We start from the raw sequence: 13,863 nt of genomic DNA, 5'->3' as shown, positions 1-13,863 counted from the left end.
TCTTTCTTCAAAGCTGTTAGTTGGAAAACATGCAGGAAGAGTGACAAATATATTATTAATTTTATTTGTATTTTCTTCTTTCCCTTCAGCAATTGTCAATTTGAAAGGTACTTGAGCATTGTACAATTTGTATTTCTTTTTGTAACAGAGAGGCTCTAAAACATTGTCAGGATATTTCCTTTTTCTTTTTCCCACCTGAGCTAATGATAATCTGTGATTGTTTGGTTTTGTTCATCATAGCAAAACATCCACAGAATAAAAATTTATTAGATTTCATTTGCCAAGTTTATATATTCAGTACTTTTCCAAAGAAACAAGATATTTACAGTGATACTGGGAGTGAGTGTATTTGATTAACTTAAAAGACAGAGCATATTTAGAATGAATATAAGTAAGATTACAGACCCTGTCTAAATATATTTGCTGTCTGATTTATGGCATTTTGAAAGTACAGGACATCTAGTCCAATGTCCAGCCTGCCCTGAAAACTGTGATTATTAGTGTACCTTCCAGCCATAGCTAGAAGAGAGCCAAGTATGGAATGTTTTATGGTGGGAAGGTCCTTTCTGCACATCCAGTTTGTGACTGAGTTTAAGGTCTTAGTTGCCTCGGTTCAGGTCAGTGTGTGGTACAGCCATTCCTGCCTATTGGCCATGGCTGCTGCACAGGCATAGTCACAGACAACATTATTGCATAAATCTTGATGCTTTAGATATTTCTTTTATCTCTGAGAAAGGTTTTCACACAGTTGGTGTGTTTGCCAGGTGGGAAACTTTTATACAACACAGATCTCAATGCATCATCAAGTAGTAAGATGTGAAGTTTTTGAGTTTGAGGCAGTTGCAGAGTAGCATGAGTAGTGAGGTTTGTCAATTTTCATTAAAATGATACTTTAAGTATCATTGTGTGTATATTGTGTGCATGGCAAATAAGGCAGAAAAACTATGAGTTGTGTTCCAGTGATGGCCTGATGTACAAAATGTGAACCTTTTTTATCATCTTCCTCTCGTCATTTTGTCCAGCTTGTGCACAAGGAATTTACTGGGTGAAACAGAAGCAAAAAGATGGAAGGGGACTTTTCCCCAGCAGATGTGTACTGTTTAAAACAAGATACGTTGTATTTTTTGATGGTGTGCTTATGAAAAGTCAAATTTCTCTAGTTTCACAAAGGGAAGTGGAGTCAATGAAAAAGCTGATGCTACTTTCTGTTTTACAGAAAAGCCTGCAAGTCTGGGTGTGGGAGTGAAGTAAGGTGATTTCAAAGCCACTAATAAATTTTAACTTTGCAACATTATTTTCAGCACCAAAAATAATGACACGTGTTTTATTCAAGCAGTTGTCAATTCCACAGATTAAAAGAGTCTCAGCATACTAATTTGGTATCTGGACATGAAAACTGATTCATTTGACTTTAATATCCAACCTAATTTAGGATGCTGATGTAGCAAAGGGTATTTTTCTTAGGTTCTCATCACATCTCCTTAGGGAATGCTGTATACATAGTGATGGGGTACCTTCTTTTTCCAAGCAGAGTTCAGTTCAATAGAGAACTATTTCATGTGCTCTGGAGAAAAGTGTCACATTGTTCTTTATCTGTATTTTTAGGTACTGCTGTAGCACTCATTATCCTAGCTTCGGGATTTTTGCTATCAGCTCAGGTCTCGCCAAGAATCACACTTAATCCACCAGATCCTTCACATCAAAACTCTACCTGCACAAAATACAGGTGAGATTTCATGGTCATTAATCCAATCTTCTTGAAGATGGTTTCCAATTAATTGAGTTTTATAAACTAGTGTGAGTAATAGACAATTATTCATAAAGCTTTGTACAAGGAACTAAAATAGACAACTAAATTTAAAATCCTAACTTCCCCCTGTTGAGAAAATTAGACTTTTTGATTAAATTCTCTGAGTATTCCTTTTGAATTTCTTGGACTAAATAAGGTGGTTAAGTGGCAAATTCCACATATGCCTCCTCTAATAGATCACACCTGCTGCAAGTTAAAGTGTACACAGTCAGGAATATTTTAGAAAGAATTTATAAAAATGCTTTCTGTTATTCATCTGTCATGTATAGCAGCTGTAAACTCTTCAAGAAGGTGTGTTCCTTGCCTGCTGTTTTTGTGAGTGGGAAAAAGTAATGTTCAGATACTTGCATACCAATAAACAATTACAATAAATGTGCAGGTTTTGACCTATTTTCCATATGCAGTCATAGTTTCAAATAACACTACTTCTGGGGGTTTAAGAATTTTCTATATTTTGTGGGGTTTATTCACATTTGTTTGCTTTTATCTTCATTTAGCTCACAGACTAGAAAATTCCCTATCCAGAGAAGACTAGCTCAATGGCTGAAGAAATTCTAAATTCTTAAATCTGTCTTTGTGTAGTAGAAGTAAAAAATCAAGAAATGAGAGCTACACTTCTAGTTTTGTAGCGATATTGGCTAGAAATGTGATTTGTGGTTTTTTTTATGCCAGAGCAATGTCTTAGGTGAAAGATTCTGAGGATCTGAAGATTTATAGGGAACTGGGGTGGGGATGGAAGGTCTTCATTGAGTGTAAATAGTTACAAATATCTGCAACCCAGGATACTATTAGATATAATGATTTCTATATTGAAAATGTGTATTTTCACTTGTTGTCTACTGCAGAGTCAGGTATAATTTGCAATTTTTGAGATGACCTGTCTACAAAATGGGAAGTAGTCTGGTTGAAAGAGGTAAAGGGGAAAGATGCTGTCCTTATGGAATCAGATTACAATTAAAAGAAAAGGATTGCAGATTACATTAAAAGAAAAGAAGGATTTGCCTAGTACTTCAGTTAACTATTTGGAGAGGATGTCTGGAGAGAGCAGATGCACCCTTTGCAGAACTCATAATTTGTTATTTAATAAAGCTAGATGGTTAATGTAACCTGAAACTGTATAAAATTTATGTATGAGAAATATGACTTGTCCAACTTAAAAAACAATGAAAAATATTCCACAGAATTTTCATATTTGAGTTAACCACAGCCAGTCAGGATAAAAATTTTCATGGCTTTCATGATGTGCACTTCTGGGCAACAGCATGAAAAATTAAAGCAGATAATTCTTGTAAAGGCATGTTGTTTCATGAGTTACTGGAATACTTGTAATCTGTTGTGATTTCTGTTTCTGATGTGAAGTGGGCAAAAGCAGATAAGACAAAAATTCAAAGGTTCTGGAAAAAGAGCAATAAAATAATTTAAATATTTTAATTTGAGAGTACTTTGAAATAGAAGGAGCTCTCTTTGTTTAAAGATGGAAGTGAATGGAGGGGGAAATGATGAGCCATATATGAGAAAGCTTTAGGGGCTTCTATTTTAATCTTTTGTTATACTTTAGTCAAGGGACACAAAAGCCAGGAGAGCTGAAAATTATAAATGGATGCTTTTGCCCACAAAGCACAGAATTAGGCTACAGCACCCAGTATTTAAAAGGTTTGTACAGAAAAGTAGGAATTGATATGCATAATAATAACTTTCACTCTTGTATACTTAAAATTGTATAAGTTTTTATGCCTCAAAGCATCACCAAACTGTGATCCAGAAGAAGCCAAAGGAAGAATTCCTTCAGCATAATGAATGTTAGTACTAATTATTTCTGAAGGCATACAAGCCTTGGAAAAGTGGCTGTTTAAGATCCAAGTATCCCTGATTTCTATGCACATTGCCAATAAGCTGAATGAAATACAGAATACTAGTTTTGTCAAGAGGAAATAGATGTTTTTGGCATTCCACTTGGGTTAGAAGAACTTCAGGATAACATGCATGGTCTTGGAAGGTAGAGGAGATGGGGATTGCAAACCAGAGAAAACCTAAAGGCTGAGTTTTACATTGTGACCTTTTACATTGTGACCTTTCTCTGCTTTTTGGCTTTGGAGGTATTCCCCATGGCAATTATACAGTTGAATCAAAAAGATTCCCAAACCTAAGGATTTGGAAGTAAAAGTCTACTCTGTATAACATCATTCTTGCATATTTCTTTGCCACTCTAAGAATAATGGCTTTACTGTACAGATACCCACGGTGTAGGGCAGCAAGTGTTGCTGTGGAGACAGTTGCAAACAGAATATCCAATCAAAGTTAAGGGAAGTAAATTAATGGCAGTGATCCCTTGCTCTTTAACCCATATTTTAGCTTGTTCCAGTAAAACTGCTGGTCTCAGATTGCTTAACATTGTATGTTGCAAGTCTTCAAGAGGTCTCAGAGGGTTTGGGAAAAGCAAAAGGCAGCAGAACTTCAGAAGATGAACACATGATGCCATGTCCCTGTAACTGCTTTTTAAATATGTGGCTGCACAAATGCAGCTCGTAGTTCTCTTCCTCTTATGGGGACATGGTGCTTTTCTGAGGTGAGGTATGCTTAAAGTCAAAACCTGTTTGCAGCTTGGGCATTTCAGAGTGTGGGGGTGTTTCCTAAATATAATTTGTGTTTGTCTGTGTCAAAGTGTATAAGTTATGAAAATGTCAGTAGAATTTATTTTGCTGACAGAAGTTTCACTGATACTATGAAGAGTAAAAATGCCTTTTATGTTAGTAAATCCATTGGGTTAAATAAAGTAAGTGTGGGTGTCTATTAAGGAACCCTTAGAGCTACTACAAAGAATCTGTTTGCTTGTTGTCCTTCAGATCCATATTCCTCTGCACAGACTAATTCCTACTGCTAGAATAGCAATGAAGATAGAAAGACTACCAAAAAAAGGGAACAGTCATTGTCCTAATTCAAAAAAGCATGTAGGGCTCGAGTACTGTGTTCTCAAAGAGCTGTGCCATGCAAATGGAGTTACAAGGTACCTGTACATAGTTGCAGAAAACAAACCAGTAAGATATACTGTGCATAAAATAAATCAAATAAAGTATTTTCATTTGGTGTAGAGACGTACAATATTATACTTGAACAGCCAAAAAATAATTCATTAATCTGGGGAAAGAAAATTGAATCATGTAAATACCACAAATTCAGCAGGGCACTCTAAACACTGTAATTTGTTTTGCCTCCTTACAGCTGGAGGTGGGTGTGTATCTCACTGAGGAGAGGCAGGGTGAATGCTCCTCTCTGCACGTCCATTAATCACATTTCACTTTCACACTCAGCTGTATAAGGTTGTGTGGATATTTGTAGTGTGACTGCCTGTTTTATTTGTCTTAATTGCCTCAGCAGCTGTGATCATACTTATCATCAAGGCCACAGAAATCTCAAAGATAAATTTAAGAATACAAAGCCATACCATTCCAAAATTTGTCACCTTAGAGGTGAAAAGATGATCTATCCATTCCTATTATTATTCTGACTACCAAAACTCTATACCAGGGAACTTGCCTGATTCTGGAAGGAGGTTTAGGTTAGGGCATGTGTATTAGCTACCCTCCCACCTTTTCCCAATCTTTAAAGAATCAATGATGTGACTGGGACATTCAGCCATTTCTGTAAAATGACTGTGGTCCTGCTGTCCTGTATTTTTGCTTCTTTTGTCTCCATTCATGTGTCTCTCTGCACTTTTTGAAACTTGGTCTGCTCTAGAAGACATGATGCAAACCTGTTCTGCTTAAGCAATATTTTTCATGTCAGTTACTATATGAAAATGGTAAATATTGTGTTAAGCTTAGGTCAGCCCTCATATCTTAGGGAAATTACCTGTGCACACAAAGTTTCTCGGAATCCTTCCTGAACAGATTGTCTTCAGACTGATTAAAATAATACAGGCAGTGCCAGCTGTGCTGGGCACACAAGGACTCTGTTGTTCAGTTTTGAATTAGTCAGCCTCACGTGGTTCATGATCCTTAGCTCACTGTACAAATACACACCACCAAGATGAAGGCAGCAATATTTAGAATTCCCACATAGCCATTTAGTAAGGTAGCTAATAGACAGAGGTATCTCTTTTCTTTATGAATATAGCAGAAGTATATAATTGTGGTCACTTCTGAAAAACTCAGCTAACCTAGAAACTGAGCTGGTTTTATTGTATTTAATAGCCTTAGGATGCATATAATAGGTGTATTAGGTATTGTACTTCATTTTATTGAGAACTCATTGACAATCTGATTTATCAGCAAACTAGGCATTGCTGTTTTTCATAATGTCACTATAGCATGGAACCAGTATTTGCTAAAATATGATTCTCATTTTCTCTTTCTAATGTCAAAGTGCCTGAGCTACTGGTCTTTCTGACAACTGAGAATTGCAGTAATAATGTGCTTTGGCCATTGAGGTCAGAAAATTGTGAATATATAAAGAGATAAACATGTCTAAGAATGCTTTTGCCAGCTCTTATGAAGTGTACTTAAAATTCTAATAGTTTATGTTGCAGAACTGTGAAATGACCTCAACATAGTCTTGAAATTTATTAAGTAAATAATATAGTGATATATTGCTTGGTAATGATTTTCCCTGTGCTGGCATGTTGGTCCTATTGCTCAAAACTTGTAATTTAATTTTAAATTATAAAGGATAGGAAGGAATATGTCAGTCCATGTAGTAAGCATCTTTAAAGTGAATGAGAAAAAACTCCTCATCAATTTAAACACAAAGATCTGAAAAGTAACTATAATGTCTGAGTACAGTGCAATTCCTGTAACCATTGTTAAGTTCTCCACATGCTTTGGCTCAAACTCTGCATTAGTGAGGAAACAAGCTGTTATTCACATAGTAACCTATTAACATTTCACATCTGTGCTAGCACTTTTTGACTTTGCTGTTTAAGAAAACCAAAACAATGTTTAGGGAATGGTTTTTAAAAATCTTCCAAAGTAATGGTGTTATACTTTACATGGTCTGCGGGCTTTAGTCACACAAGAATGATTTTAATCAAGTTTGATCAGGGCTTCTATCTGATCTGCCTGAAGCTGGGAATATAGTATCTATGTGTAGGGTCTCTTTGGAAAAGTAGTTTTGAAAACAAATTGTGCTACAGAGACATCCATTCTGTCCAAGATAAAGACTTGTTTAAGTCAATTGTTTCTGCTCTTTATTGTCTATGTTGCTTAGTTCCAGAAATAAATCAAGAAACTGTAGTTGGAGGCTCTATAAATTCAGAGAAAAAAACTTCAAAGACAAGAAGCAATGGATACCTATAAACAAGTAGTTCAGGACACTTCCCATGTGATGTCAGCATTTCAGCACAGTCTGCTGCCTAGGTGCTTGTGGCAGCAGTGGGATAGCTGTGATAGATGATCTAAGGACTAGGCAAGGTTTGTAGAGTCATTATCCTCATAGGACTGTGATAGGTGAGAAGAATAGATGAACCTTCATATCTTCACCACATCTAAAGCAGGAGTAGCAAACCTCAAGAAGCTGAGAAGAATTTCTGTGGGGTTGTGTAAATTATGTCTTATAGTTGAGGAATGAGAGCCTTTGTGAAGAAGATTTAAGGAATGATTGAAGAAAGCTAATATATTTATATGTGTTGGCATATCAAGGAGGGTAAAGATTCAGGGCTGGTCTGGAACTTTTGGGAGGACACCAAAGAATCATCTCAGTGGAACAGATGGAGCAGGAGCCTGATTTGAAGATGAGAAAGGATTGATCATTCTTGAACATAACTGTGATTTAGATCTGTTGGAGTATCTGTGTGGTAAATTGCAGAACTGCAATTAGCATCCAAGTACTGTGATTATAAATTATAGCTTTTCCTTATGGACACCACTAAATAGATACATGTGTTACCTAACAGGTAGAACTTAGCAAATAAATTTCTGACACTTAGTCTCTTAAAATAGCAGAAAAGTGTTCTTGAAGTCCAAGTGACTTTTTCTCATTCTTTGTTAATTATTGTATTTCCTATGTCCCAGATATAACAGCTGGAAGTGGTATCTGAAGTTAGCACAGATTTTAACTGCTTAAAGCATCCCCTTTATTCTTGTCCAGTTGTATGTAACCTGAATTTAGTGCTTCACTTCTGGAAGCAACACAGGCACCATCAGAAGTAGAAAGCAAGCCTTGACTTCAAGCCTGAGGTGCTCTGAAGCCTGTGCAAACAGCACAAGCCCTCAGGCACAAGCATCAGGCAGTTTTTAACATTGTCCTCATAACTAACTGACATGAGTTTGTGTATAAAATGAAGTAAGCTATTTGTCAAAAAAGCCCTAAGATCCATAGTTGTATATCTGGCTGAAAGTATTAATATCCTAATATGTCAACAGAGCTAATAATTCTACTGCAGTATTTGTCCATAAGTCCTTGGTTTGATTTTTGTTGTTGTTAAGCTCAACACCTTGGCTGTTGGGATTCATCAGTTGCCTGGTCCCTTGGTGAGTCCAGTTGAGTAGGCCTGGCCTGACCAGTGATACTGAGCTCAGCTGATGTGGTCATTTTCTTTAGGTCAAGGCTGGAGGAAGAGACCTTGTCTTGTAGATAGAATACATGAACAGAAGGAAGGAAAGTTTGATCCCAGCTTGTTGTTATGTAAGGAGACAGAATGGAACTACACTGCATGCTAAGGCAGGCAGAGACTGTGTACAGAGCCAACCTTGAGAGCAAAGAGTAACCTGAGAGCAGGATGAAAAGCCACCTGTCTTAGGCTCATGTTTCCAGTGGTGAACAGCAAGCTGAAAATAGGAGAAAGCAGTGCAGTCAAAGTGCCATTCCTTCCAGCCTGCAGTGATTTGCAGCTTATATTCTCTTTGGTTGGGATGTGCTAATCTTCAGCAGGTAGTGCAAGACCCTTCTGTCCCTACAGTGAGCCTTTCCTGCCTGAGACAGTTTTTGTTGTTCCTGCAGTTCTGTGAGGAAAACCAGCTTCAGGAATATGAATATTTGCATCATACAGAGCAGGAGAAGTGGGTTAAAAAAGCTCACAACAGTGGAATTTACTCTGTGGACAAGACAGGGCATGAGCGAAATGTCTTGCATATAATATCTCAGGTTGGAAGGGACCCATAAGGATCATCAGGTCCAACTTGAATGTAGCAGGTCTATCAGTTTTTCCCAGAAAAAGCCCTCTTCACATACTCAGGCTGATTCTGCAGCATGTACTTAGTGAGAGTGATGGATCTGAAAGTAGTGGGAAGAATCTGTCCACAAAAAAGTCTGTATTTGGGGGTGTTTTGATACTCTTGAGTGGCTGTTCTGCTGCTCATGCAGTAGAATATTATGAAATCAGGTGCTATATTCTCTGCAGCTACACAGTCCAGAATAAATTTTCAGGTTGAGTTTGCATTTCTGTAGCTGGATAATCTGAACATACCATTGCATTTTGTAATTGGATAACAGAATATGGAAAGCAAAGTTGAAAGTTTTTAAAATGTGGCAAAAATGATAATTGATGGAATGTTTTGAATTGAGGTTCAGCTTGAAAAAGTCAAAATAGTGTGAGAAAAAGAGAAATGGTACTTACAGAGCAAAGGCACTAGGCAAGGGTCTTTTAGTATTAAATCACTCATCAAAAAGTAGCAAGGTAAAATTTTAGCTCAGATTACAAGACTACAGAGACTTGTAGGAGAGTCATTACTTACAAGGTTATTTTGCAAATTTAAAGTGTAAAATAAAATGCTGAAACAAATATAAGTATTGGGTATTCTAAGCAGGGGGGAAAAGCACTTATGAGCCACCAGCACCTAGAGAGTCACTTTGGCAGGTCAGGGATTTTATTCAGTATTTTACATTTAGAGTCTGCATTAGAGCCTAGTAAACTGTCAATTAGTAATTAATCCATTTAGTGTAAGATCTCTGTGAGAGAGGATGGCATTGTGGCCTTTGTGATCAGCCTCTGACCTCAGGAGCAGTTAATCAGGCAGGCTGATCCAGAGCACAGTGTTCTGGAAGTTGCTGCTGCTCAGCCTGGCAAGAAATTGCTATCAAAGCACCTCAAAATTGGTGCTGTCAGTCTTTCTAGAGATCAGTTATTCCTGTGTGGTTGGAGGAAGGGGAGAGATGTTGAGTGTGAATCACAGGGTTGGGGGTTATCTACTGTGCTAAACAGTAAACATGTTGTGGTGTTTAAGCAGGAGCCCAGAAATCCCATTCCATGGCAGTTCCCCATAATCTGACAGGCCAGGCTACTTTGTTCTGCTGAGCTCATGCATTGATCTGCAAAGAAGCTGGGCATTTTTGGATTTCTGAGAGTCCTGGTTGTTGTTATTCTGCCTCACAGGCTGAAGCATCTCAAGTCCTGACACTTGCCTTCTCGTTGGGTTGCCTAGGAGCCCAGCTGGCAAGCAGGCTCATTGTGAAACCTTTCTGCTCTAATGCTGCCTGGTTTCATCAAAATCAAATAATCTCTCTCAGGTATTTCAATCTTCAATTGTCAGTCTTACAGACAACCATCCTACCTGGGAATTTTGAACCAGCTTTTCACTGATTAACTTGTTTTCAAGACACTAGGTCATAAACTTAGCTCAAATATAAATATCTCATGATAACTAGAGGAAGCATATCTCCTGTTTATAATGGAATGCAAATTTCCTTTCCTGCTTAGACTCCAGGAGTGCTCTTACATAGAGCTTTCAAGGCCATAACTGATTTGTGGTGTGGATTTGAATAATTACCAGTATTTTTAAATATTCATCCTCCATGTTTTTCTATGTATATAGATTGATATGTAGGAGGTAGGAGGTAGTTTAATTTCAGTAAGTTTTAAATTGTTCCTTCTTTACCTGGTTTAGTATATTCTATATCCTATATTATTTATATCACTATGAGCATGTATGTCAGAATATGTGCTCAATTTCAAATTGTTTAAATAGTTTAGCAAATAATAAGGGGCTAGAGGGAAGAAGAGCATAAACCTGAAACTACTATATATTTTACTTCTAGAGTGAGCAGCCTCAGCACATGGTGTCTTTAGTTGTTTTTTAACTGCTTTTTTGAAAAAAAAATCTTCCTTGCTTATTTTATGCTGCATCTTCTGTTATCATTAGACTTGGTAACTGATAGAGGCTTCTTTATTGTGTTATGAAGCAATTTTAATGTGTATGTGCTGGGGTTTTGGAGGCAAAAACACTGGTCTTCATCTTGGAAAAAGCAATGACCATGTACCTTATCAAAGACAACATAAAATTTTATATCAGTGATAAAACAGGGTACAAAAGAATGCTAAATGTTCTGAATAGCAATTGCCTACTCTTAGTCTGCTGGGAGTTACATCTGAAATGGCTTTAGGTCCTGTGTGTTGGATTTCTGTGTTTCCTCTGGCATAAATTAGTCTTGTCTCTAAAATCTGAAGCCAGAGTTTGAGTGTATGAACTCACTATATAGGTAATGACAGGAAATCCTAGCCCAAATGTAAAGAGCTGTTATTTAACTGTTTGATCTGAAAGACAAACTTCAGAAAAAACATGGAAAATAACAACTTTTAAATTATTTATATTGTTATGAGTAACTCTGTACATTTGGCAAGACATGAAATCCAGCCTTTATTATGTTGAATGCCATCAGAAGACCAGTTGGATTTGATGGTGTTAAAGGTCCTTTCCAACCTGAATTATTCTACAGCATCCAATAAAGCCAGAGGATCAGCTGAACTAGCAGCCCTGTAGACAGACACTGGAATCAATACTCAAATCTCTCAATTTTTTTTTTTTGTGGATGGGAGGGAGGAATAAATAAGATATCTTGTTCTTCCCACTTGACTGGTTACTGATACCCAGCACCACATGAGGTTTTGTGTAGTTTCTCAGCGTGATGGAACAGACAGTCAAATCCAGCTCTGCTGTTTATCTCTGCATTGATTCTTGTGAGGAACTGAGGGAAACCAGGAGTGTCCAGTCCCTGTCCTGTCCTCTGCTGGCAGCACCACAAAGATGACACTAATTGCTGTGTCTTTTTAGAAATTCATGTTGCTTACAGGCACTTTGGTGTCATCATTTCAGTGGCAAATGTTCTATAGTTTGAAAATCATATGTCACAATCCTGTTTGATGGCATGAGATTCTTTTCAGTATAAGAAAATATTATAATTTTATACATTTTTGTATTATTATTGCATACTTAAATACATTTATGATTTATAAAAATGTTTTCATTCACTTGCAGTCTTCTGTACCTCTAAACTATTTTGGTTGCTGCCCATTGATGTACATTGATGTAGTATCAATATACATATATCAATATAACAAAATGCAACCAAGTCAACTGTCTTTTTTCAATTAAAATTTATTCTGTGAATGAATTCTCCTGCAATTTGATCAAGTATAACAAGATAGATGCAGATGGACTACCCAAATGTGTTACCAAAGAGGGTGAAAGCAATATGTGATACTTTTTGGAGAACTTATTTTTCTTGTCTCCAACACTGACAACTATGTGCAGTCCAAAACTTTTTAGGAGGTGCTGTTGGTTTTGACATCCACAAATGAATGAAGTGTTGCATAAGTATTTATTTTTTTTTCTCTTTCAGTTATTGCAATGGATGTATGTTAGATCCAGACTGTGGTCTTTGCTACAAATTGAATAAATCAAGTGTTGTTGAGTCCTCATGCATTCCTGTTGATAAAGATTCGACAATGAAAGCAGCTTGGGGCAGGTATGTCACTTGTCAAGATGTTTTTAGCCTTGTGCTCTACAGAGAGTGTGTTTTATGCTATTGAGAACAATTTTGATTTACAAAAAGTGTTAAGTTCTTAAGATGTTCAGGAAGAAGAAGATAACTTGGCATTGTCAAAAATGGGTGATTATTTCCTAACAATAAATTAAAGGCTTGACCCTGATGTGTGCAGCCCTCTTGGGGTAGTCTGACACTTAGGAAGTGTAGCAAAAGTACACTAGAAATGAGGAAAATTACCTTTCCTTTATGTTTTTCATTCATTTGAAGTGGCATATTCCCTACTTAAAGCTCTCTGAATTAATTTTCATTTTAAATGCATTCATTAAATTACACTTTTAATATTGGCCTACCAAAGAAACAATTAGCATAGCTGAATACACTAAAATTAGCAAAATCAGAAAAGTTCAAATTGTCAAAGGCACGGGGCTGCTCATTTACTGATTTCTGTGGTTCTGTGCCTGAAAGGGGTGTCATGCCATATGTTGCACTTGAGTGTAAAAACATGTACATTCCTAGGTACAACTGCAAAATATATCACACCTCTTTCTTAAACACAAAAATTTCCTGTGAAGTTGTAGGAACCTTTGAGTTCTCTGAAGTACTGATTGTTCCTAAGGAATAGCTTTGTGAGCTGCAACGTTATCTTGTGGAGGCTTTATGAATACTTCAGTAATGATTAGGCTTGGATTAGGGTTTAGAATGGTTCAGAGCCACAAGGGAATTATGTAATTACTTCTTCTGATAAAACCACCTCGATATAATTCTTCTCAGCCACCCACACACCATGAACATACCTAGGGAATAGGCAAAGGTTTGTGTGGTGGTTTGGGCCTCTTTTTCTTCTTAACTTTCATACATACTTCTCAAAATTTAAACCCAACTGTCTTAATGGCACTGAGTCATATTGGACAGAGGTTGAAAAGTATGAAAATATCTACTAATTGTAGAATCATTATTATAAAACTACTGTAAAATTGAATTCATTTTGATTTCCATACCATTAGGCCTAGTAATTAATTCCAGGTGCAGAAAAGAGAAGCTTATATTTTTAAATCCTAATTTAAAAGCACTGTGATCATTTTGGGGCTATTACAGTTAATAAATTGCTGTGAAAGCTAAAAAATCTCATCTGACCTGCTTGTTCTGTGACTAACTTCAATGTCACATTATGGAACATCCCTTGCATGTTGCCTGGTAGCCTTATGTGATCTGCACCATGTGGACTCTCATTTTGTAAGGTAACAGATATCTCTTTAAATTCCAAGTCAAAATTCATTTTCTATATGCTGTAGTTTTAAGTAACTTGTCTGTAATTAGCAGAATCACACTAGAATGCTAATAGAAGACATACATGCAAA

General features: G+C 36.8%; 1 protein-coding gene across 2 annotated transcripts in view; it reads left to right on the top strand.

The window, feature by feature from the left end:
- The window catches only part of SLC2A13 (solute carrier family 2 member 13), a 139,127-nt gene that overhangs the window by 99,322 nt on the left and 25,942 nt on the right, over nucleotides 1-13,863 (top strand). For both annotated transcript variants that reach the window (XM_079304599.1, XM_079304598.1), the window contains exons 6-7: nucleotides 1,606-1,726; nucleotides 12,359-12,484. In XM_079304599.1, coding sequence (XP_079160725.1) covers nucleotides 1,606-1,726; nucleotides 12,359-12,484 — 247 coding nt within the window. The remainder of the gene's footprint in view (nucleotides 1-1,605; nucleotides 1,727-12,358; nucleotides 12,485-13,863) is intronic.

Source organism: Erithacus rubecula, assembly GCF_903797595.1.
Source record: "Erithacus rubecula genome assembly, chromosome: 4".
Classification (NCBI taxonomy): Eukaryota; Metazoa; Chordata; class Aves; order Passeriformes; family Muscicapidae; genus Erithacus; species Erithacus rubecula.
This window is presented reverse-complemented; position numbering and strand designations above follow the sequence as displayed.